This window comes from Alexandromys fortis, unplaced genomic scaffold (assembly GCF_014885135.2).
Source record: "Alexandromys fortis isolate MF-2015 unplaced genomic scaffold, M_Fortis_MF-2015_v1.1 scaffold_12, whole genome shotgun sequence".
In the NCBI taxonomy this organism is placed as follows: Eukaryota; Metazoa; Chordata; class Mammalia; order Rodentia; family Cricetidae; genus Alexandromys; species Alexandromys fortis.
Genome location: NW_026067937.1, coordinates 15,150,866 through 15,174,836, shown reverse-complemented (window position 1 = coordinate 15,174,836; position 23,971 = coordinate 15,150,866). Strand labels below are relative to the sequence as shown.

The following is a 23,971-nucleotide window of genomic DNA, read 5'->3' as shown; positions in this document are numbered from 1 at the left end:
ACCATGTGACTGCAATCTCAGCACTGGGGAGGCAGAGACAGAAGGATTCCCTGGGGCTTGTTAATCACAGTCTGGCTGAATCAGTGAGTTTGTGTTCAGTGGGAAACAGTGTCTCAAAAGATAAGGTGGAGAGCAATCAATGAAGTCACCCAGAGTCAACCTCTGTTTTCTCCACACATATACAGACACCCTTCCCCAACACTAAAAACCAAACCAAACTACTAAACCTAGGGTTGGCAAGATGGCTCCTATCATCCAGCCTGATGATATGAGTTTGATTCCCAGGACCCACATGGTGGAAAGAAGAGAACCAACACACTCCTAAAAGTTGCCACCGATCTCACATGTGTGATGTGGCACACACATGCCCTGACACACACACACACACACACACACACACATGCATATGAATGTAAATGAAAAGAAAACCTCTAAATCACTCACTGGGCATGGTGGCACACCCATAATCAAACACACAGAAAGCTGAAGCAGGAAGATCCAAAATCCCAGGTCAACCTGGGCTACACAGTGAGAGGCTTTACAGATAAACAAGCAAAAGAAAAACTTGCAAACTAGTTATTTCCAAAACATATCAGAGCACAAATTGTGGCTGAGGCAAGGTCCCAAGGAAGCAAATGATAATTCCAAGTCTTCCAGAGCTTCAAGTCTGAAGGTAATGTATCAAGTCCTACAGGGCAATGCTTCTTTCTTTACTCACCCTCCCAGGCACCTTTCTTTTCCCACTCCCACCCTCCAAGGAGTTCAAAGCCCCTCACTATTTCTGAGCGGTGGCTGCCTTGTTCTAGGGGTCCCACTATACTCTCACCACGTTTACTTTTTTAAGCTCCAGCACAGCATTTAGAGTGGCTCAAATCCACTGACTACTCCAACAGCCCTCTTGGAAAGGCATTTCAATGATTCCTTTGAACTTCCTTTCACTGGATGGTGTTTGAGAAGAACACGGTCATCAGGGCAGATGCCTGGGCGGTGGTCAGCTGTAATGCCAGCCCCTGGGGGGAGGCTAACTGAGAGCCTGAGGCCAGGGGAGTTAAAACAAGCAAGATTCTGTCTCAAAACAATTAAAAGGACAGATGATAATAACTAAAAACTGTAGCAGAGGGGGCTACTGCCTGCGGTGGAGGCTCAGTCACTAACTTTGAATGCCACACAGTTCCAGGCTGTCCAGCTTCCAAGGTTAAGCCACTCAGTGCTATAACATCTTAGATCTCAATATCTTCCTTGTTTTCTAACGCTCTGGAAAAAAAAAATCAATATTTATGATCAAGATGACTTTTTAATTCTCCAGTATTCCCAGGAGTGAGTATATTATAAATCATTTAGTGAAGTGTGTTCTCAGAGACTCTACCATTAGTCTTGCTTTTGCAGCCACCCCCTCTGCTGTGAGGCACACCCTTCTTCCTTGCCGGGAAAAGGAATGGCCAGAGAGAAGCCTCTTTTGCCTCAACTCAATCATCTCAATGTGGAGAGAAACCCCTCCTACAGGCACGATTCAGCCGATCAGGAAAAGAGCTCATCCAAGGTAATTTGCTACAAAAACAAGGCTTTTGGCATCTAACCCTCCAATGCATCAGAAACTTCCTGCTATTATCTAATAACCCCCCAGCCATCACCGTTTCCACGGTAACCGACAGAGAAATAGCAGCCTGCCAAGCGCCTTTTGTAGCTCCTTTTCTAGTTTGCTCTTCTGTATAGAATTAGTTAGATGGGGAAAGAACCAGGCTAATCTTTGCAAACAGGAACATGATGTAGTCTGGAAAGTACAACTGGGCTCTGAATAAGTAGTGCAGAAAAGCTTTCAGAAACCCACTCTGATAGGGTACAAAAGGTCTTTTGACGTGGATTTGGTAATTTTTCCCTCATCTTTGGACAGGGCAGGCTGGTACTGGCCAGTTTCTGATTTAACCCACACCAAAGGAAGGGACAGGATGCAGAACAAGACCAACAAAGACTACTGTGCCCTTTGTACCTTACTGCCACTAGAGGAAAAGTCAGAGTCAGACTCCACAGGCTGGGAGCAGAGGACAGTGAAGGAAGGATGGGCACCCTGTTCTTCCATGTTCAATCCTGAAGGCATGGGCTCCACAAATCAGAGGGTGTGTAGGGACCAGAGATCTCCTTCCATGTCAGCAAGGGAGAAACTGTTTGAAATAGTGTGTAGAACATGGGGCAGCTTTCAGAAGATCAGTAGCCAGGCTGATCTAGGTACCAGACTGCAAAGCAAGCAGCTGTTACAGGGGTGGAAGAGTCTGAATTTGTTATGAAAAAACAATTCTCTTTCTGGGCACGGTGGCAAGTGCAATTACAGCACTGGGAAGATAGAGGTAGGAGGATCAAAAGTTCAAGGCCATCTTTGTAACACGAGATCCTGTCTCAAACAAACAAACATACAAGAAGTCTTCGAAAGTAGCCCCCAAAGGCCTCTGTCTCAAAATTCCACAGATAGGTGAAACACAAAAAATCTCTTGGCTTTTATTTGCTTCAGATGAGAAAGCAAATCAATGACAGCTCTCATCCGATAGGTCAAAGCTAAGAGGAGTGTAGAAAACTCCCTCCTACAACCATCTTGTTGGCAGACAGGAAAATTACAACAGTAGTGACATTCAGAGACAGGTCCTAAGAGTGCAAGTCAGACTCCACGTGCCACACAGAAGAGTGACTTATCCTGTTTAACTCTGGGTTGTGAGTCATGAGTCTTATTCTCTGAGCCACTACCTGAATTTAGACAGAAAAGTAGACAAAGATTTGAATAGCTGACTCCCTTGAATCCTTCAGGAAAGGGCCTATTTGCAATAAGATGTATGCCCTGAGAAATATTTCCATGGCTGTCAACTCAAAGTAAGGCTTCTGCATTTGGTTACTTTTATGGCTCCAGAGTTTTGGAATCTGTTAATGAAGTCTGAGTGAGTCCTCCAAAGTTTAAACATGTGCTGTGTTTACTCAAGTGGAACTTCTAGGCTGTAATCACCAATGTGTGATTATAATCTCGAACACAATAACACTCAGCTTCTCCATCTTAAACAAAAGTCAAAATTGAGAGTATGTACAAGAATTATGCCAAATTCAATCCCAGTTGAAATGAGGCCAGAAGTCAAAACTTACTAGAGCCAGTAACCTGGGGTACTGACTGTTTATGTTTCTTCCCAAACTCATTTCCGCAGCCAACTTTATTTCAAGACCTCAGATAAATTTTCTCACTTATGAGATGTATTATGTTCCATTAACTCAGCTGGCACAGTTGGAGTCCAGGGACACCGAGGGGACTTGATCTCTTCCATCACTCCAAGACCTGTGCTTTCCCCAGGTTCCCGAGAACAGATTTCAGGAAGCCTAAGGAGGCAGCCTCAGTGTGGGCAGTCTCTCTTAAACAGAGATTTGTTGCACATGGCCACACCCAGAAACAACGCTGTATTTGTTTGTTGTGTTTGCCGACCAACCTACAACGTAACAAATTACTACCAAGACTGAGTTCTAGGCCACCATGTGCTGGGCTTTTGCTTGGTTTGTTTGTGGTGCTGATAGAACCGGGGCCTTGCTCATGTGCTCTGAGCTCAGCCCTAGGCCCCGAGACAGGTCTTCCTATGAGAGAATGAGGAGCCCTGTGCTGGGAGGGCGACAGTCAGTTTCTGGGCACCAAGGCACTGTTAATGTTTAGCAGTTGGGAGCCACATGTACACTGAAACTAACTACCCAGAAAGCATACTTTGGGGATTCTTAAGTTCCCACCTACAAATAGGCCCCTAATTTTTTTCATAAGGGGTGGTGCTGAATGTATGTGGGCAAACAAACAGTCACTGAAACACTTGGCAACAAAGCAAGTAACTGTGAAGAACCAAACAGAGGGTGACACCAAAGCTTCCAGTATGAGAGCGAGGGGAGCTGCATCTCCCCTACAGCTACACCTGCAGCCCAGGACCCACCGAGAAAAGGGATGGGGCCCACCGTCTGCTTGAGAAGAGGGTCTGAAAAGCCATCAGGCACATAGTGCTCCCCCGCTATCTCTAATATCAGAGTCTTACACAGGCGAGAAGAACTTTTCATATGTGCCCTTGGGATCCAAGCGTGGGCCTGTGTATAGAAGTGTAACCATGTGTAAAAGACACCAACAAAGGCCAGATATTTGGTGCTCAACTCACACTCCCTAGTCCCCAAGAAGGCTGCTCCCTAGTCGTCGAGAAGACGTCTGGAGAATATGGTCATGGTTCTTACCCTGGCGACTGAGAATGCTCTACCAACAACAGGCAAAGTTTAGGTGGGAACCAAACTGAAGCAAAATTGATCAATGGAAATGATACCAACAATTGGAGTTTGATGTCACATGTGCCAAGTAACTCAGTATGCTATAAAACAGCACGCCTGGAAACCCAATGGCACTGCAGCCTGCATGGCCTGTTAACTGCATTCTTACAGAAGTATCTAATGCAGAGGAGACAGGAGCTCTGAGCAAGTCAGGAGGACTGAATTAGGTCATAATCAAAACACAGCTTGCTGGCCTTCCACACTGATGGGGCCTGATTTAATGATGCGAGCTGAATAGCCGGAACTCTGGGATCAAAATGACTTAGTGAGTTTCCTCTCTTGGAGTTTCTTCTAGTTTTCTATCTTTGTTCTAAGGTTCCCTTTTGATTCAAAACATTAGGGCAGGACTTGGGGATCAGTAGTTCTGAATCTTTCTAATGTCATGTAATCTACAAGAGAAAGAACTAGGGTGAAAACTGAAATTAAAGTTAGTTTAGTCACTACTTTCCAGCCTCAACTTAGGCACACTACTGCCTGAGAATCTGGGTTGAGCTTCCTCTTGCTCAAGAAGTCACAGGCTCACACACCCTTTCAGAAGACTAGAAGACAATGAGGATTTGCATGATGCTCCCTCCCAGAACAGAGGTATGCCACACAGTCAATTCAGGGCCTCCTTCTTGAGTTTCTGGAGTCTCCCTAACTCCGAGTCACCCTTCTGTGACTCTTCACACACAGCATGAGAAACAGGTGCAATCCCTCAGATGCTTTGCATAGGACTGGGACTGTCCCTCCTTTCCAGCAGTGGCACTGGGCCCACAGGACCTGGGGAAGGGGACAATTCCTGCTGGATAAGCAAATGCATGAAGCCACACATTTGGAGGAGGCAATCAAATGAAAATGTTTCACCAATGTTACGTACTCCTACTCCTAATCCCAGAAAGGGCGGCTTTTAGGAGGTAAGGGAGGAAAACATGTGTGTAAGGCAGAGAATACTTACAGGTGGGGGTTTCTTCCTCATCTCAAAAGTCCGAGTGGCACCAAAACTAAGTGACGCAATGACCGGGCAGCTCCCCAGCGAGGGCTCGTCATCACTGTGCCAGTCCACACTGTCCTTCTCGTCCCGGTAAAGATTGCACAGCAACGAGTTGAAGGTGTGGCCAGTGTTCTCCTCAATGCGGCTCTTCAGAGTGCACAGCACAGGATGCCACTGGCAGCAAGCCGAAGCAAATGCAGGGACAGGCACACAAGGCACAGTAGGCAGGCATGGGAGAACAGAAAAAAAGGCAAAATGAGCCAAGCTCTGAGCAGGGCAATGTAATAAACAGAAGACAGAAGAGTAGAGTAGTCTCCCCCCTCCGTCTCTATGCTGAAGCAAGTCAACCTCCTCCACTGGAGCAGGAAAGCACTAAATCTGAAGGCTGGAGCCTGTCCACCCTCTCGTCTCTCTCGCATCCTCACAAAGTGGCCAACGCCAACACGCTCAGGGTGGCTCTGGAAAGGCAGTGCTGTGCTAAGTGGAGCAGCGAAGTGACAGCCAGTGAGTGCACACACTCAGGCTCAAGTGAAGAACAGGAGCGCTCTCAACTGGGTGCCTTCCATCCGTCTTATTCCTATTTTAGTCTCAACAATAGATTTGCTTTCTTGAAAAATAATTACTATTTAGAGTAGCTAGCTTCCTAAAAAACAGAACCCAAATCTTTGGCAGGGTGGTGTGAGCCAGTAATCTTAGCATTTGGGAGGCTGAGGCAAGCTTGAGGCCATCCTGGTCTAGGCTATACCAACAATCATAAGTGGTCCTTTTCTTTTCTCTAGAATGGGACCCAGAGCACACTCTTAGAACTGTAAAGTTACAGACTTAACCATACTGTGATGTAGTTTACAGTGTGGCCACATACACAGGAAGTTATGAACATCAGTCTGAGCCTTCATTCTTTTAGGTTATAGTTATTGACATTTACTATATTAAAAGTAAAGCTGAATTGAGAGTGTGGTATATGCTATAAAGCCAGGGAGGCTGAGGCAGGAGGTTAGAGTTCAAAACTAGCCTGGGCCATACAGCAAGACCCTGTGTCCAGATAAATAAATATACCATTGGCAATTCATTCAAAATGCATCAGCAAATCTGCATAACTGCATATGGAAAATGTAATTTCAATATAAAACTGTGGTGAGAGCGGCTCTGCTTTGCAAACATAGTCTACATGGGAGGCAGCCGGCTCCCCTGCTTCTGCATTTACTCTGCTAAAATTAGCGCAAAGCCCTGTCAGAGAGCAGCTTCGCTTTGTGACTGCATCCAAAGCTCAGCCGTGGCAGATCCCTTGAGGTAGCCCCACTCGGGATCGACGCTATCTCAAACTTTTCTTGTTTTTCCAGTGGTTTACATCAAAATCTGAAGGGATCTTTACCCTTGCATGGTTTTTGTCATCTGGGAAACAGCAGTCACTGAGTCACACAGACCTGCTAAACCTTCACACATGTCACCACCCAGTCACGACACTGTAAATACTGTCACTGAGTTCACCAAACAAGTCTAGGTCATGGAAAAAGCCAGGTTCACAGCGATGGACACTTAGTTTCCCCAGAGTCTGGTTTCCACTTGGAAATTCAACTTTTATCATTGACAACAAACCCTGGCCACTGTTTTCACTAAAGTGAAACTAATTTCATTTACTGGTGAGGAAATGTCAGTCAGATTCTCAGATCTGACAGAGGTCTGTTTGCCACCTGTTTTACATAAAAGCAATCTATGGGGAGAACAGCTTACAACTCAATCACACTCAGGTTCTAGGAGATACGCTTATGTATTCTTTCAGTTTTATCAAATGAACTACTAAGATGTACTTGAAATTAGTTTTTTTTTTTTCGTCTGTCTGTCTGTTTTTTAAGACAGGGTCTCTCTACATAGCCCTGGCTATCTTGAAACTCTCTCTTTGTAGAACAGGCAGGCAGATCTCGAAGTAAAAGCACTCACCACTCAGGCCTGCATTAGTATTTTTATTTTTAATTGGAAAAAATTTAGATTTATTTTCACCTTGTGTGTATGTGCTTTTATTTTATGAATGTGTTTTTGTTGGCATGAATGTATTTGTACTATCTGTGTGCCTGGTGCTCAGAGGTCAGAAGAGGGCATCAGATCTCTTAGAACCACAGTTACAGAGGTTGTGAGCAGCCATGAGCATAGGGAACTAAGTCCAAGTCCTCTAACATGAGCAACAAATGCTCTAAACCTCTGAGCTATCTCTACAGTGCCTTATCTTTAACTGTTGAAATTACATTCTTTTATTGTGTGTGAACACGCGCCCACATGTGCACAGCACACGTGAAGGTCAGGGGACAATTTTACAGGAACCAGTTCTCCACTTCCTCCATGTGGGTTCATGGGATTGAACTCAGGTCACCAACTTGGGGGGAGGGGCGGTCAGTGCCTTTGTCCACTGAGCCATGTTATGGGTGCGAAACTGAGCATTTTGAAACCCCTAGGTAGGAATGTGCTGCAGTGGGGGCACAGCGGTCACTGGCAGTTTCTTGGAGGTGCCCCCCCATTCATCCATTTGCATTTCTACAGCATCAGAGCAAATGCTACAGTTACAAACACACACTCTTCGTACTTCGTACTGCTGTGAAAACAGTGCGGTACCTGCCGGAAGAGCCTGCAGTGACAGGATGGGCACTCAGAGGACAGTGCAGTCCTGAGTCTGCCCCATTCCCGCCACAGAAGCACCGGCAGCACAGCAGTGTGAAGCCCGCATGAAAGCCGGGCCTCTCTGTGCTCATCACGCCACATCTACTAAGCAGAGGATTTAGAGAAGAAACAGAGCAAAACAAGAAGGTTATTAAGTTGGTCCTTGTTCAAGAGAACAAATTCTAAAGTGAAATCCCAGCTACGGCACAGGCAAGCTGTGCTTCCTGCCCACCTCCCAGTTAGAATCTACCTTCACAGAGAAAGAGAAAAAGCAGATGCCTGAATTACACATCTAACAAGAAAACAAGAATGGAAAGAAGATGGCTCTAGAATGTAACTGTGAAACTCATTAGCACTTGCCTGACTCGCTTGGGACTCAACACTGTGACAACATCAAGTTTGCATTATGTTTCTAAGTGGTATATGGTTTTTTTCTTGGCTATTTTTGGTAGTGAAGTATAGAGAAAGGGAGACATGGGATGGGTAATGGAGGACTAATTTAGACTCTAACCAACTCTCTAAATAGAGATCCTTTAGAACTGAATGTCTAAATTAAAATTAAGCGTCATCTTGCTGCTCAGTAAAGGCATTGTATCCTCAGGAGACATCTGAAGGAGAGTGGAGAACGCAACAGTTTCTAGAGCGGCTCAGTGACACAAAGGTGGGCCTGGGTCTCCAGAAAGGTCATGTCGGTGGGACTTGCAGCTGATTAAGTTTTAATCTACTTTATACATCAGGTCCAATATCATTCAAAGATAAACACGTTTCAAGACCTACATCTAAAGCTGGGCATTGTGGTCATGCCTCTAACACTATGGAGGCTAGAATATCAGGATTTTGAGTTTGAACATCTTTAGCTAGAGAAATTTGAAGTCAGCCTATCTATCTAATGAGGCCTTGTCTCAAAATAAATGTATATATACTAAATACATTAGTAATAAACATACAAAATTCCATGATAGGATTATAATTTGAGACTCTTTTGTGTGCATGTGTTTGCACATGTATATGCTTAGAGACCAGAAGATAACGTCTAGTAGCATCCCGCAGGTACAGTCCGGCTCTTTCTTATTTTGTCTGATGCAGGATCTTTCACTTGCCTGGAATTCACCAAGTAGGCTAGACTAAGTGGCCAGTGAACTTCTCAGCACTGGGATTCCAAACAAGGATTACTGTGCTCTTCCACCTGAGACTGGAAAGTGGGTCTCAACTCGGGTCCTCAGGCCTGTGCAGCAAGCACTTACTGGTTGAGCAAGCTTCCTAGTTCTGTTCTGGCAATCTTAATGTCCAACAAGAGGCTTGCTTGAATAAATTAATGTAGTCAAAGACTATGAAATATTATATAGGCATTAAATCCATATAGAATATTTAAGACTTGTTAATGATAGTTAAGAGAAACAGATAATTTTTCATTTTTATTCATTTAAGGGGCTTTGGTTTAGTTTGGTTAGTTTATGTTTTGTGGTGCTAGGAACAAAACCCAGGGTCTTGTGCTGTTCAACCAAGCCACACCCAAGCTGATGTGGGAGTGTCATATATCAATCTGTTGATTTCATTGGTTAAGCAATAAAGAAACTCCTTGGCCCTGATAGGTTAAAACATAGGTGGGAGGAGTAAACAGAATAGGATGCTGGGAGGAAGAGGAAGTGAGCTCAGACTTGACAGCTCTGCTCTCTGGAGCAGAGGCCCTGCTTCACTCTCCTGGGCATACGCGATGAAGCTCCGACCCAGGATGGACGTAGGTTAGAATCTTCCCGGTAAGTGCACCTTGGGGTGCTTACACACATTATTAGAAATGGGCTAGTCCAGGTGCGAGAATTAGCCTAGAAGAGGCTAGATAGAAATGGGCCAAGCAGTGTTTAAATGAATACAGTTTGTGTGTTGTTATTTCGGGTATAAGCTAGCCAGGCAGCCGGGGTGCTGGGGACGCAGCCCCGCCGCACTTATTACTACACCAAGCCACTTTTGTTTCTCCAGAGAAGGGTTTATTTCAAACCCAGAAGCCCTCTTACATCTTCCTAAGTGCTGAGACTACAATTTCAATAAGGGTGAGATGACAATTTCAATAAGGGTAAAAAAATTTCTTTTGAAAAATTGTTTTAAAAAATGACTCTAAAGTGAAAGACAATATCCAGGAAAGACCGTGTGGCTTCTATGTACTCTAAAAATGGTGGTTATTAAGCCCAGGAACTGCCCCCAACAGACATACAGCAATGTTGACCAAAAAGAAAGCCGACTGAAAGACAAGCTGGAACAAAATGAAGGACTTCCCCACAGCCTGTTTAGCTCCCAGCTTTGCCACTGTGGTCATGGACAAGCAGGTAATCAGCTGTGACAAAGTGGGGGCAGCTTCTGTTGCCCAGGTCTCCAAGTCTACTCAGAGAGAAGGAGTTTCACACCTTCTGCAGTCACAGCCTGCAGCCTGCTCTAGGGAAGAGCCCCCATGGCAGCAGCCACCTCCTCTGTGCAGCCACACTGTGCTCATGTTGTACTGGGGATGTCAGCACACAGGACCTTTGTACTTACATGTTGCTAGGGCTCTAAAACACGCCACACTTCTGTGTGCCCAAATGAATAAGCAAAACTCCACTTCTTCAAAGTCTCTTTCAGTAAAGCAGAACATTTTTGCCGAAGGCAAGAGTCCAAGAACTGAACTGGGAGCGCTTTGGGCCTCGACTCTAGCCTTTGACAAGCTTATTTATAGACCAAAATATCTTTGTCTACTGACATGGATTTTTTTTTTTTTTATGAGATAGGGCTTTAGTGTGTTGTTAAGGCTGGCCTTGAACTTATGATCACCCTGCCTTAGCTTCCTGAGTTGTAGGACTGCAGGCATGTTAGTACCATGACTGCCTAGCTATCATGGAAAACTTCAAAAACAAAAGCAGTAGAAACAAGGCCAAGTGGCAGTAAGCTGGAAGTCTGGAAACTGTACCCACAGAATATAAATATAAATTTAACAAACCCCAGATTTTTTTTCACAAGTAACAACAGAGCTGAGAAATGGAAAGGTGCCCTACCCTCACTGGCCAGCTGTAGGGATGTGCTGCACAGCAAAACACGGCAGTGTTCACACAGGAGGGGTCAGGAGAGGCAGCTCATTCCCCCGAACCCTGCACTCAGTCCCAATGCACAGTTCCAATTCCTCCTGTCCTCTGAGCTCATTTACAATCAGGAGCGCACAGAGGACGAGTAGCGGGCGGTTTCCGAGCCCAGAGGACTTTCTGAAGCAGGAACTGTCTGTCATATGCCTCTCTGAGCGATGACTCTAGTACTAACACTTAGACCAGAAAACCACACCAGTGACATCATTTCAACATACGTGAGGATTTGGCTCCATAGTGATTCTTGAGTAAGTGTAAGGAAGCTCTCCATACCATGCTGTAAGTCTTGGTTGCGGATAAGTTATATCTAAGAAAGAAAATACAGGGCTCTTGAGACGGATGCCGTGGTAAGGTGTGCCCACACTGGAGGAGAAGTGTGAGGAACACAAGGAAGAGGAAGGCTGACCCAGTCCCTTCCTCAGGATATGGGAGGTGGCTAGCGGACGCTGGAAGGGCTACACAGGAAAGACATGCTGGCAGGGACAGCCTGGGCAATGGCTCTGGGGACGGAAAGTGTATGATCTGTTTGTTTCAGTCACAGAAAAAAAAAATCTCAAAAAGCAGAATATGGAGCCTGAGCCATGTGAAATGGGATTTGTAGTAATAATCCGTTTGAAAAGCAAGAGAACCTAGTCATCTGTATACCTCACGGCAACACTGTACATGTCCTTCTGATCTAAAACAGTGGAAGCAACTGTAACACACACCTGCTTTTGTCACACGTGGATGCTATCTAAACTGTTTTAGAGAGGTCAGGGGCTACCATCTCTCCCCAACAGACATCAGTCACAACAACAAGATTAACACAGGACTGAGGACATGCAGCTCAGTAGTAGAACTTTCTAAACCTCTAAGACTGCATAAAGCCTTGCATTTGAACCCAGAATTGCCGAAAAGAGGAGTCGGGGAAGCCAGTGTTCATTAAAGGACACACACACACACACACCCACACACCAGTAGGCATTCTGTTAAGCAAGTATCATGCATCATTTTAATTTATTTAATTAACATGAATTTTATAATTTATGTACTATTAGATAAATTTTAAAGATAAGAAAACCTAGAATTACAGAGCCTCTGAACTGTAATTTGCTCAAAATTAACAATTATTGGAACGCTAAAGCAAGCACCCAAAGCCACACTGTGAAAACTCCTAGAGTAGGGAAGGCTTCCTTAAAAAGGCTCCTATTCTGACACCCATGTTAAAAAAAAAATGAAGCCAGTTCACATGCACTTTGTCTCTTTCTTCACAAGCAATTCAAACTGGCTCCAAGTCCTAGGGAAGGAGCCTATGTCAAAGCACAGACGCCTCCTAGTGGCCATGTGAGGTAGCACAGGCATTGCAGGAGCAGGGAGAGCAACAGTAAGGGGCAGAGCAGAGTAAGGTAATCAATGGTGCTGCATCTTCACAAGCTCAGAAGAGGAGACATGGAAACTGAAGGAGACTGGCTGACTCCAGTGGAAGGAATGAGAAAACACAAAGTCAGTAAGGAGGACTTCAGTAAAATGTGTGCCAAATGGATTAGCAAAAAGAAAGGTCTGGAAACTTCTATAAAGAAGGAACAAGCACCATCAGAATAGAGAAGCAGTTAAAGCGAAATGGAGGGCATGTCAGCCACGGGCCAGCTAGCCAGGCTTTCTTGGCTCTCTGAGCTCATGCCTCTCTCTTGTCCACTCTCTCTGACCTCTGGGTCTCTGCTGGGCATGGCTTCTGCCCGGCACACTAATTCCTGTCTGTCCCTTAGGGAGTCTTGGCTTTTATCCTGTTTGAGACCAGCTATGTTAAGCCGATGCGGGGAACTGCAAAACATTTGAACGGGGACTGTGCAGCAGCAACTGTGCCCAGAGGCCTGCTTACCCTCTTTGATGCCCATCCTCTGTTTCCAGGGGACATCCTGACAAAGGCGCTCCAGTATCCAGTCAGCTTCCTTCAAGTCCACGAAGCCAGGATATAAACACACCCTTAATGCAGAGAGAGCGGTCATTAGCGGAACTACACAGAAAAGGCGGACTGAATACCAGCAGAGTTGACTAGACTTTCACTTTAAAGGGCAGATGGAGCTATTTTCCTTCCATATGGTCTTTGCATAAAATAACACACTCCATTTGTGGCACCACTGAAGACACACAGCCGTAAGAGGGACACACGAGGCTTTCTAGAGTTCTGCTTCAAACAGTGTTCAAGACCCTTTACTGCCCCGGAGAGAGGAGACAGAGAGTACTAGAATGGCTCTGTCTGGAAACACTGGACAGGCACTACTGTCCCTCAGTTTCCAAACGTGTAACCTAACAATGACATCCATTTCACAAGGTCACTATGAAGAGGAACTAGTAAAACGTAGAGGTCAAAAAATATTTTTTAAAACTATATCCATTAGAAGACAGAGACTACCATGGCTATCAAAACAAACATACCCAAATGAGGTTTCCTTTTACTAAATACATTCTCATCCTGTTACAGATTCAGCTGAAAAAGTCATTTTGTATCTCTTCCCTAAGGAAAGTCTAGAAGCACACTCTCCTGCAGTCTTGACAGCAGCAAGCCCTCAGAAGGTGCATATGAGTTAGAAGACCCAGAGCCCATCTAAAGCTACCTACTTAACACAAGACCTGGCTGAGCAGCACAACACAGCTGGTCGTGCATACTGCTTCAAAGGGCAGTGTCTCGGATATACGGCTGGTTTGCTTTGTTGTTACTGTTTTTGTTTCTTGTCAACCTGACACAATCAAGGGCCATTGGGGAAGAAAGAATCCCAACTGAGGACTTGCTTCCGTCAGACTGGCCAATAAGTCTGTGGGGGTTTTGTCTTGACTGACGATTGGGGTGGGAAGGCCCAGCTTACTGTGGGCAATACCATCCCTGGTCAGATGGTCCTGGGGTGGCTAAGACAACAGATTAACCCAGGAAGAGCAAGTCAGTAAGCAGCATTTCTCCATGGCCTCTGCTTCTGTTCCTGCCCGACTTCTGTGACCCGAGAGTTGAAAGGTGGAGCCATCCCTTCCCTTTCCACACTGCACTCAGGAATCGTATTTATCACAGCAATAAAAAACAAAGATTGGGAGACTCCAAAAGGGGTTTAAACAGTAGCCACACCAGCCAGTTTTACAGGGTGCTCTATATCCAGAAGAGGATCCTGTTAAGCAACTTTCATTGGTCATTTCTGATGTAATTGTTTATCTCATTGGTTTATGGTGATAGTTAATATATTGTGCATTAAAATATTTTTAAATAGTGACTACACGTAATAGATATATAACTTTACCTTCTTATATATATCTAATATATATTTAACTTTACCTTCAATTCACCTTAATGTGGCAATGTAACACTATATAATGAATATATATGTAGTTCATGAAGTGCAGCAATAAATAATGTAGCACTCACGAAAGACTGGAGCTAGCTCTGGCACTAAGCTACTGTGAGTGGCGGGGTGCAAGAAAAGGACTGTCTCTCTGGGCTTGGCTGCCTCGTGAGACTGTGGTCACAACAGTTGCTCTAACAGTCAGAAGCTGTGAAAATGTTCTGATGCTAGAAAGAGTTTATAAAAAGGAGGTATTACCCGAGTCTTGTTCCTTAATAAGGGGAGGACAATTTCAAGAGCCTATAACTCAGTGACAGCTGCAGTCACGCACCAATGAGGAGTCACCTACCTCGACACACCTGTGGGTGACAGGCTGATTTCATGCACTCCCTCCCTGCTAAAGAAGCAGAGGAGAAGCACGTGTCAGTGTGAGGCAATGGAATCCACCCTGTTTGTGCCCTCCCACGGCCCTGACTCGTTAGGATTGGTTACCTTTAGAGAACACTAGGAGGGGGGCAGAATCTCTATCCTCCTCCTCAACTGCTAGACAAGGGGCAAAATGGTGGCGCATCGTTAATGGTACTGGGAACAGAACCCCGAGGGGATCAGGCCATGGGGACAAAAGCGGGAGATAATAACCTCTGACTCTACCCCTCTAGGTTTCACGCATGATTTAGGCTGATAGGATCCAAGAACCTATCACCAATGGAGAGTTTAGAATGAGGACTACAGCCCAGGGCGCAAGTGCACACACCTCAACACCTAGAGCATCTGTTACTTTCAAAGATAAATGTCTAGTGAGTTCTTCCTCTGGGCAGAACTCCTTCAGTATCCCCATCACTGCATTCATGGTCCTTGAGACCTAGACCTCTCTTCTGACGACTCCCACAGAGCCACCATCCTCAGCAGCAACCGCTTGCATTCCTTTACTACAGCACTACAGGAGTTTCCAGCCCATGTTTCTGTATGCAGGAATACTTCCCTACTGGCCAGCAGCCCCTATCCAACTCACCTCCCAGTCTGGTGCAAGGAAAGCTTCTCACTTCCCCTACAAAAATCTCACTGCACCTCACCTCTAAAACTTCCCTGACCATTAATTTGTGCCAGTAACATGACCCATCTCACCCTGTGCCAGTATTCGATCTTATGTACAAAATTACGACTTGTTTAAATGTCTATTCTATTTGTTAGATGTGGGTCTTTTAAGGGGCAAAGAGTGGCTTATTCTCACACCTTACACACAGTGGATGGGTGATAAAAAGCTTGCTGAATGCTGGGCAGAGGTGGCACATGCCTTTAAGTATTTGGGATGCAGAGGCAGACAGACACATTTCTGTAAGTTCAAGCCCAGCCTGGTCAGCAGAGCAAATTCCAGGACAGGATCCAAAGTTACAGAGAAACCCTGTCTCAAAAAATAAAAACCAAACCAACCAAACAAACAAAACTTGCTGAATTTAATTCAGTGTGGAAAGGTGTGTGAAACACAGACATACAGGTGAAAGTTTCATGGCAGAAAAGCAACAGAGCACACAGATCATTTACTACTTTAAAGGTTTTCCTATCACCTCTCTCAGGGGCCAGCGGTTCCTGACCTCTGCACTAGGCTCCTAAGTAGCTGAATGAGCACAGCTAGCATTTATTTCCCAAGGACCACATTCTACTACGGAAGTTATCTAAATAGATTCCGAGGATATAAATACTGTGCTTTCACGAGATATACAGAACGGTATCTAGAAACTCCCTCACTCCAAACATGGAGCACATTTCTGGGAACTGGCAAACAAAGCCTAGGTGAGTTAACTTTGGACACAGCAAGGCTGAGCCCCGAACCCCTAGGAAGAGATGCTGTGACATTTCCCTCGACTTGCAAACTTACGACTGCATCCCTCCCTTTTAAGCCCAACTGTAATGGTTTCGTGGCTTTGTTCTCTCTACCACCAAAGGAGGCGATACTGCATAGGTACCGTTCAAACAGTCAAAGACTAGTAGACCTAAGCCGGATTTAAGTGACTTTACTACTAGTCCTTAACATCCAAAGAAGAAAATCAAATTCTAGAGAGATGGAAAGAACTCAGAACTAGTTATATAGCTAACTAGTTGCAAAGATGTGACTAGATAATTACTGAAATTATGTTGATATTTGTGTGAGTTTCAAATTCTTGTAAAACCAGTCTACAAATATCTTTATAGCATAATAGATTGCTCATAGACAAGAACATCCATCTGATGCTAATTGCTAACATAAAAGTATAGCTCATACTGATAGTTCATTTACATCAGGTGGAAAGTGAGAGACAGGAGAAAAGAAGCCAATATATCTCACACCTGCTTTGGAAAACATTCCAGACACAAATGAATACAAGAGGAACATTTAACATTGTTTAAATTGCTCAGCACCAACCCCATGGTTTTAGTACATGGGATGCAGGGTCATCTAGTTCACAGCAGTTTTCATAAGGACTGCTAGCAAAAGGGCACTCAAGGCTTCCCAACAAGCCAGGCTGCAGTGACTCAGGACAATGTCTTTTCTGTACCCAGTCTACCCTTCCAGAAACCAATGAAACGGGGCCAGGAAATCAACCCCAGAGTTAGAATTGAATGTGCAGAGATCTTGCTGTGTTTTCTATACCATCGGTAAACCCAGGAAGTCTCCTCAAAAGATCAAGTTCAACGACTGAGGTAGACTATTCCTTCCAGCCATGCTCTTTTTAAAGGGAAAGTCATCGAGGGATAGACCCTGGCCATGCACTTCACTGTGAGCATTGCTTACTTACTCAATCACTCTGGGCTCTGGGACTGTACGCACAACCTGCAAGAAAACAGCAGATCTGAACTTGGGGATGGTTCCCAAGGGTCAAGAATAGCACATACCTCTCATTTCTAGCCAAAACAAGGCAGGTTTACACCTATCCTTTTTCCATCCAACCACCACTACCCCAACAAAGCATTGTTCCTGCAGTTCCTAGAACTATGTCACACTGGCCAGATGACCGAAAATGTGATACAATTAGAACTAGTCAACTTTCCCGTTAGCCAGACACTCTGCAGAAACCTTTTATTAATAAAAAAGACTTTTTTTTTTTAAAGTAGAAGATACATTCTAAGAGGAGTTTTGGTAATTATTATATCAGCAGTTCTCAACCTGTGAGCCATGACCTCTTTGGGAGGTAGACGACCCTTTCACAGGGGTCGCCTAAGATCATCGGAAAACACAGATATTTACATTACAATTCCTAACAGCAGCACAGTTATGAAGTAGCAATGAAATAAGTGTATGGTTGAGGCCACCACAACATGATGATTGTATTAAAGGGCTGCAGCATTAGGAAGGTTGAGAACCGCCGATCTATATGATTGTTACTATACCAAGATCCCGAACTTTTAAACTGTATTTTTTTTTCATTTTATTATTCTTTTAAGTGAAGGGGCTGAGGAGATGGCTACAAAAGCATGAGAGACTAAACTCAAATTCTCCACACCATGTAAATACTGAATGGGTGCAGAGGCTTATTTGCAATGCAGAGCTCGGGAGGCAGAGACAGGGAACTCCCAGGGCAGACCGGCTCGTTAGACTAGCTGCATTTAGAACATTCTGTATTCAGCTGAGACCCTGACTGGATATAATGTGGGAAGCAATTGAGGACAATACCTGATGTCAACCTCTGGCCTCTGCACACACATCTATAGGCACATACACATGTGTACCCATACATATAAACATGCATTTGCATAACACACACATAAAAATAAAAAAAGAACTGGGACTTACTTCAAGAGAGCACTTGCCTAGCATATGTAAGACTCTGGGCTTGATCCCAGCCCTGCAACGCCTCTGTCCCCCCAAAACTGAGTCATCTATGTTTTTTACATTTATTTCCTGTGGGGGTGGGGGCTAAAAAAATCAGGCATTTTGGTATAATCACTGACATTTCAGAAGGATTTTCTGTAACAATTCTGAAGAGAACATCATTGTAGAACTGTTAGATCTTAGCTAGATAATACAAGCTCTTGTCACAGTATACCACGAAGCTGTAGTCATGGTACAGCTTCCCTGCCCCCCCCCCCCAAAAGACAGAGGGTTTGGAGGGAAACATGGCCATGCAATGAGGGCAGAATACAAAGAATCTTCAGGCAGATAAGAAAACCAAAATAGTTCACATTTCATTATTATTAGACTCCTTTTGTTCTGCTACTCTTAAGTACACCCATTCAGCCACCGCTGGGGCACCGGCTCCAGAAACCCAGCTTTTGTAAGCACATCTCTGTTACCACTGAAGGAGAAACAGCAGTTTACCAGCTGAGGCTCTTTGAATACAAACTCTCTGTCAGGCAGCTGCTTCCTCCGCCAGGCCTGTCCCGGTGTCTGGGGAAGATGGCTCCTACTAGTAGTAGCTGAAACAAGAGAGAAGGGCCTCAAACAAGAGCCGATAAACCTCCCTGAAGATGACTTATGACCCCAAAATGTAATTGGCAAGGCAACAACCAGGCTCCACCCACGCTGAAGGTACTGACTAAACAGGAGGAACCAAGTTAATGCCCTTAGCTCACCATCGACCAGATCAGACAAATGCCAGCCATTTCTAAAGAAAACTGTGAACAACTAGAGTGGAAGTTTGTTATAGAGCAAAGGCTAAAATCAGGACGATGGCGGCTGGCCACACCCACACAGTCCCTGCAGGTGCTTGCCTGGCGGAGCAGCCCAGGCTCCCTGTACTCGGGCTCGCCGTCTTTTGTCGTCCATATTGAACACAAAGCTTTCTGTTCTGAGATTTCAGAAGATTTCATTCCTGAGTCAAACCATGGGATGGTTACCTGTGTTCAAAGAGAAACAAGTGCTTTGTTAAAGACTGTGAGAGCCTGGCCTCCTAACAGGTAATTAAAGCCATTTTGGTCAGAAGAGACAGCACAACAGCAGATAGAGCTCCTACATAAAGTCAACTGTAGAAGCTGATTCACTTGGCCTGCTGTCTATCACAGCGCTTTCTCAGTAGGCAGTCAGTCTATCACACACAGACTATGCTATTCATATTAGTCTCAAGAACAGAACATGCCCCTTAGTCCTTGATACCAATATTGAAAAACAGGCCAAGTCAGATGTGGCGGTGCTTGCTTTTAGTCCCAGCTCTCAGGAGCCAGAGGCAGGAGATCTATGTGAGTTCAAAGGCCAGCCTGCTCTACAGAGTTCCAGGACAGTCAGGGCTACCCAGAGAAACCCTGCTTCAAAAGCCGGAAAAAAAGAAAACGTCAAGACCCAGCTTCCTCATGCATTACTGCTTACACTGGTTGTATGAGCGTCCCCAGAAGTTTTAAAAGTAGACATGACAGAGGAACCAGAAGGACTTTGGCCAAGTGTAAGAGAAGCACAAACAGGCAAATCCTACATGACCTCACACATAAAGACTGAAGAAAGCTGAGGCCTTAAGAGGACAATGTGATTCCTTGTGACTAGGGAAGGGGGCTAAATGGGGAAAAGGACACTGTGGATCCAAAGTACAAAGATTCATTTGGACAAGGTGAGTTTTACTGATCTACTGCATGAACAATAACCACAAACACCAAATCCTGGGTATTTCATAGTTACAAAGAGTAGATTTTAAATATTTCTGTCACAAAATGGCATGTGAAGTAATAAATGTATTCATTTTGTGCTCTTTCTATATCACAAGCATGTATCAAAACATCACAGTATCCCATAAATACATACAAGAATTTGTCCACTAAAATTAAATTTAAATTAAAATCTAAAATATTCATATCCCACTTTCAAAACTATGATTTAGGAAAGATTCCATTTCTATGCTTATAACAAGCAGAGAAAGGTAAGATGCTAATATATATGGGGAGCAGGGGTTTAGTGACTTACAAAGTCACTCAGAGAAATCAATACCGACTAAAAGTTCAGCTTTTATCAAGGCTTAGCCTTAAGCTAATCAAATCCCGTACATTTTGCCCATTAATTATACCCTGTGGCAAATACAGAACACGGGGGGTCGGGACACATGTTCTGAATTTACGAGCCACTTCTTTATGGGTCTAGGAAAGCTTCAAGTTCCCAAAGAGAACACAGTTATATTAACGCTCAGCCTACAGATCCCCCAGCCCCCTCTCCTAGACCCTCTGATCCACAAGAGTAGATCTGGTTCGGGACTCCATGCTTATAAATCTCCTTAGGTGATAAGAAGTATGGTTTACCAGCACACTCCTGTAATCTCAGCATCCAGGAAGCCTGAGTTAAATATTGAGAGCCTGTCTCATCAACAACAACCTATATCAGGTAGAGACACGAAGAGCCTGTCAGCTGCCCCAAGGCGTTAATGAAACGATCAAATCCAACTCTCCAGCCGAGCAAGATGTGCGAAGGAAGCCCTCATCTCCGAGGTCTTAAAGGCATAAGACGAGGGTTAGCGGGGGTCCCCAAAGGCCTCTGACCAGCGCACCTTGCTGCTCATTCACACAGGAGCGATGTCATTCGTCTAGGGCAATTGCTGAAAATCAAAATTCTCAGAGCCGTCTGAGACTTACTCAGTCTGTGGAGTTCCTGCCACCCTGGCACCCAAAGCTTGAAACCCCTAAGAAGAACAAGGGCTCTGGCGGTAGCGGGAACTTGCTTTGAATGCAGATCTGTCCCTGTCCCACCTGTAAACACCGAGCCAATTGACGTTACCGTCTGAGCCCCAGCCTCTCCTTCACAAGCAAGCGCAGGAGCCAGCACCGCCCTCGGGGTTGGGGTAAAGAACAGTGGGGAACAGCCTGCTGATGTGACGGGGGAGCTGGGCTCCTTTCCCTAATTCAGACCGACTCCCATACAGCCGGTGGCCTAGGAGCAGTCCTCACACGCGCCGCAAGCCAGGGCTGGGCGCGCGGGACCGAGCCGGCTGAGCTCGCGGAAACTTCCCTGCTTTCCTGACGCTGGGGAACCTTCAGCGTGAGGCACCAGCTCCTGTAACGCCCAACCACAGGCCTCGCTGTCACCTACTTCCTCTTACGTTAAATATTGCCGCCCGCTTCCGGTGTGTACCCCGGAGTCCGGGTCATCCCATATTCCTGGTGCCTAGAGGGCCGGGTCGAGATGCTGAAGGGAACCAGATTAGAATTGTGGACACGCGCGGGGGTTTAAGACGGCCAATGTGAGGAGGAGGTAGGAATGAAGATGAGTCTCCAAGGCCTATATCCCCACGACGGAAGCTCCCGAAACTAGTGCTGGCATCTTTGGTTTGTTGTGGAAAGAGCAACCATAGTATTCCGGAACTTGGTGGACGGACCCGGGAGTTGGAAGGACTCGGATCATAGTGTGTTCAGCCATAGAATTCCCAAGTGCTCCATTTCCTTTTTAAATGATCATAGCTCCTGTTAGTGGGATTAAATAAGATCAAAATATCTAGAACACTATATAAATTTAATTATTCAAGATGGCTCAAAGTGTCTCCTCACGCATCCGACCTCTTGAGAAGCATCTTTAAAGTTAAGCCCTTGTATCTTACAGCGTAACAGTACTAATTGTAGCACTTCTGAAAGCTATTCTCTAAAATTTATCCAAGCATGATCATTGCCACAATCTTTCAAATAAGCCTGATACCTTAAGAGTAGCAATAATGACCTTTTAAGGAAAACCCTCGTCTGACTAAGACAATAGAATCTTGGTCCTGGGGAGACCTAGCCTTGCTTTTGGTTTGTGTCAATTACCTGGCCAAAGGACTGCCCCTACGAAGGAAGGCTTATTGTAAGCTACACTAAAGAGATAAGCGACTTTAATAAAGTCCTTTAATGAGATACTGTGCTTCGCCTCTCTGAATTCCCACCCTCTACTAGTCTCTTACAGAACATGGGCATAAACAAACATAGCTTTCTTTTTTCTTGCTCTCTCTGCTCTAAGCATGCTTCCTGTCACACTTCAGGCTTCCCCCAAAATTATGTGCTTCTTTAATGCTTCTCTTCTGCCATGGTCTCCCCTCCCCCTTCTCCATTATCTTCCTCTGAGCCCTGCTGAGATTTACAACTCACCTGCCCTCAGGTGTTTTTCTTTTAAACTAATAAAATTGTCCTTGAACTTCTTTTTGAGTCCATTCTTAAATTCTTTTCCTAATGAGACTAAAACACCAGGAGGCAACCGCAATTCCCTGGTATTGATACTAAATAGTGCTTGGCTGTAGCAAGCTCAATGTTCCTGAAACAATGTACTGATATTGCTGCCACTTTCAAGTACAATTTTCAGTGCATCTATTTTTTGTTATACTCTGTGACATTGAGAGAAAAATGATTTATCGCAGAACTGAAAAGAGAGGCAGCTGGATTGTAATTTTACTGTTTTTTTTTTTCCCCTCCATCACCTGGTAATCATTCGATGCCTGCTTCTGGCTCAGGAACACTTGATACATCTCCTAAAGGGTGTTATTTCTTTCTTTTTGATGATTATAGTTTTTGAACTGCAATAGAGATTCCTGGAATGAAGTGCTTCTGAAAATACTGATTAGCACCTAGTCAGCCTCTGATGGAATGTTTTAAAAAAATCAGTCCATGACCTGTTGACATCAGAAATCACAACACTTGGGCTGGAGAGATGGCTCAGTGGTTAAGAGCATTGCCTGCCCTTCCAAAGGTCCTGAGTTCAATTCCCAGCAACCACATGGTGGCTCACAACCATCTGTAATGAGGTCTGGTGCCCTCTTCTGGCCTGCAGAGATACACACAGACAGAATATTGTATACATAATAAATAAATAAATATTTAAAAAAAAGAAATCACAACACTTTCTTTCATTTATAATAATTTATTATTTAAACCAATTTTTTAAATTAAAATTTAAATATATTTTGTGATAGTCTTCCCATCTCCAAAGTCCTTCCAAATTCTTTCCTCATCCCTACCCACCCAGCTTTAAGTTCTTTCTCAAAAACCAGAAACTCAATACAAACAAAACCCCCAAAACAAAAATAAACCAACAAAACAAAACAAACCCACCCAACTGTAGCCAAATAAAAGCAAACAAAACCTGTAGGGCCCATAACTATCACTGAACATGAGGCCTGCCCTAGAGTGTTTGATATACCCATTATTGGAGAAAATAATTTTATATACACTTTATTGGAGAAAATAGACTTTATTTTTCCCAGCAAGTATAAATGACAGCTCAGTTGTTAACCTTTATCCTAGTGGCTATGTTTCATCCATCCATCCATCCATCCATCCATCCATCCATTCATTCTTTTGTGTGTGTGTGGGGGGGGCTGTTTCGCTACATGAATGAAATATAATAAATATTTAAAATATATAATAATAAATATATAAAAATATATTACGAATGAAATATAATAAAACAAAAACTTTCACATGGAAGTTGGACAAGACAAACCAATAGAAGGAAAAGGACCTAAAAAAAAACCCCACAAGAACCAGAGACCCACTCAGGAATCCCCTAACACTAAACTGGAAGCCATAATATACACGCACAGGACCCGGTGCTGGACAGTTCCTGCCTGTGCTGCTCCAGTCTCTGTGAGTTCATATGATCTTTGATCATGTTGGTTTAGAAGGCCTTGTTTTCTTGGTGTCCTCCATCCCCTCTGGTTGTTACTCTCTTTCCACCTTCTCTTCTGCAGGGTTCCCCAAGGTCTTCAGGGATGGAT

At 44.5% G+C, this 23,971-nt stretch overlaps 1 protein-coding gene across 6 annotated transcripts in view; it reads right to left on the bottom strand.

The window, feature by feature from the left end:
- Positions 1–21,303, bottom strand: part of Alkbh3 (alkB homolog 3, alpha-ketoglutarate dependent dioxygenase) — a 32,853-nt gene extending 11,550 nt beyond the window's left edge. The window contains exons 1-8 of one of the 6 annotated variants that reach the window (XM_050147140.1): positions 20,985–21,303; positions 19,035–19,160; positions 18,643–18,740; positions 17,123–17,157; positions 14,698–14,742; positions 12,902–13,005; positions 11,262–11,350; positions 5,255–5,464 (exon numbers count right to left, since the gene is read on the bottom strand). In XM_050147140.1, the coding sequence (XP_050003097.1) occupies positions 5,255–5,464; positions 11,262–11,350; positions 12,902–13,005; positions 14,698–14,742; positions 17,123–17,157; positions 18,643–18,740; positions 19,035–19,089 (636 nt within the window). In that variant the 5' untranslated portion in view covers positions 19,090–19,160; positions 20,985–21,303. Of the gene's footprint in view, positions 1–5,254; positions 5,465–11,261; positions 11,351–12,901; positions 13,006–14,697; positions 14,746–17,122; positions 17,158–18,642; positions 18,741–19,034; positions 19,161–20,540; positions 20,700–20,785 lie in introns of those variants that run through there. The other 5 variants (XM_050147135.1, XM_050147136.1, XM_050147139.1 and 2 more) reach the window with 5 other exon arrangements.
- Between the last annotated feature and the right edge of the window lie 2,668 nt (positions 21,304–23,971).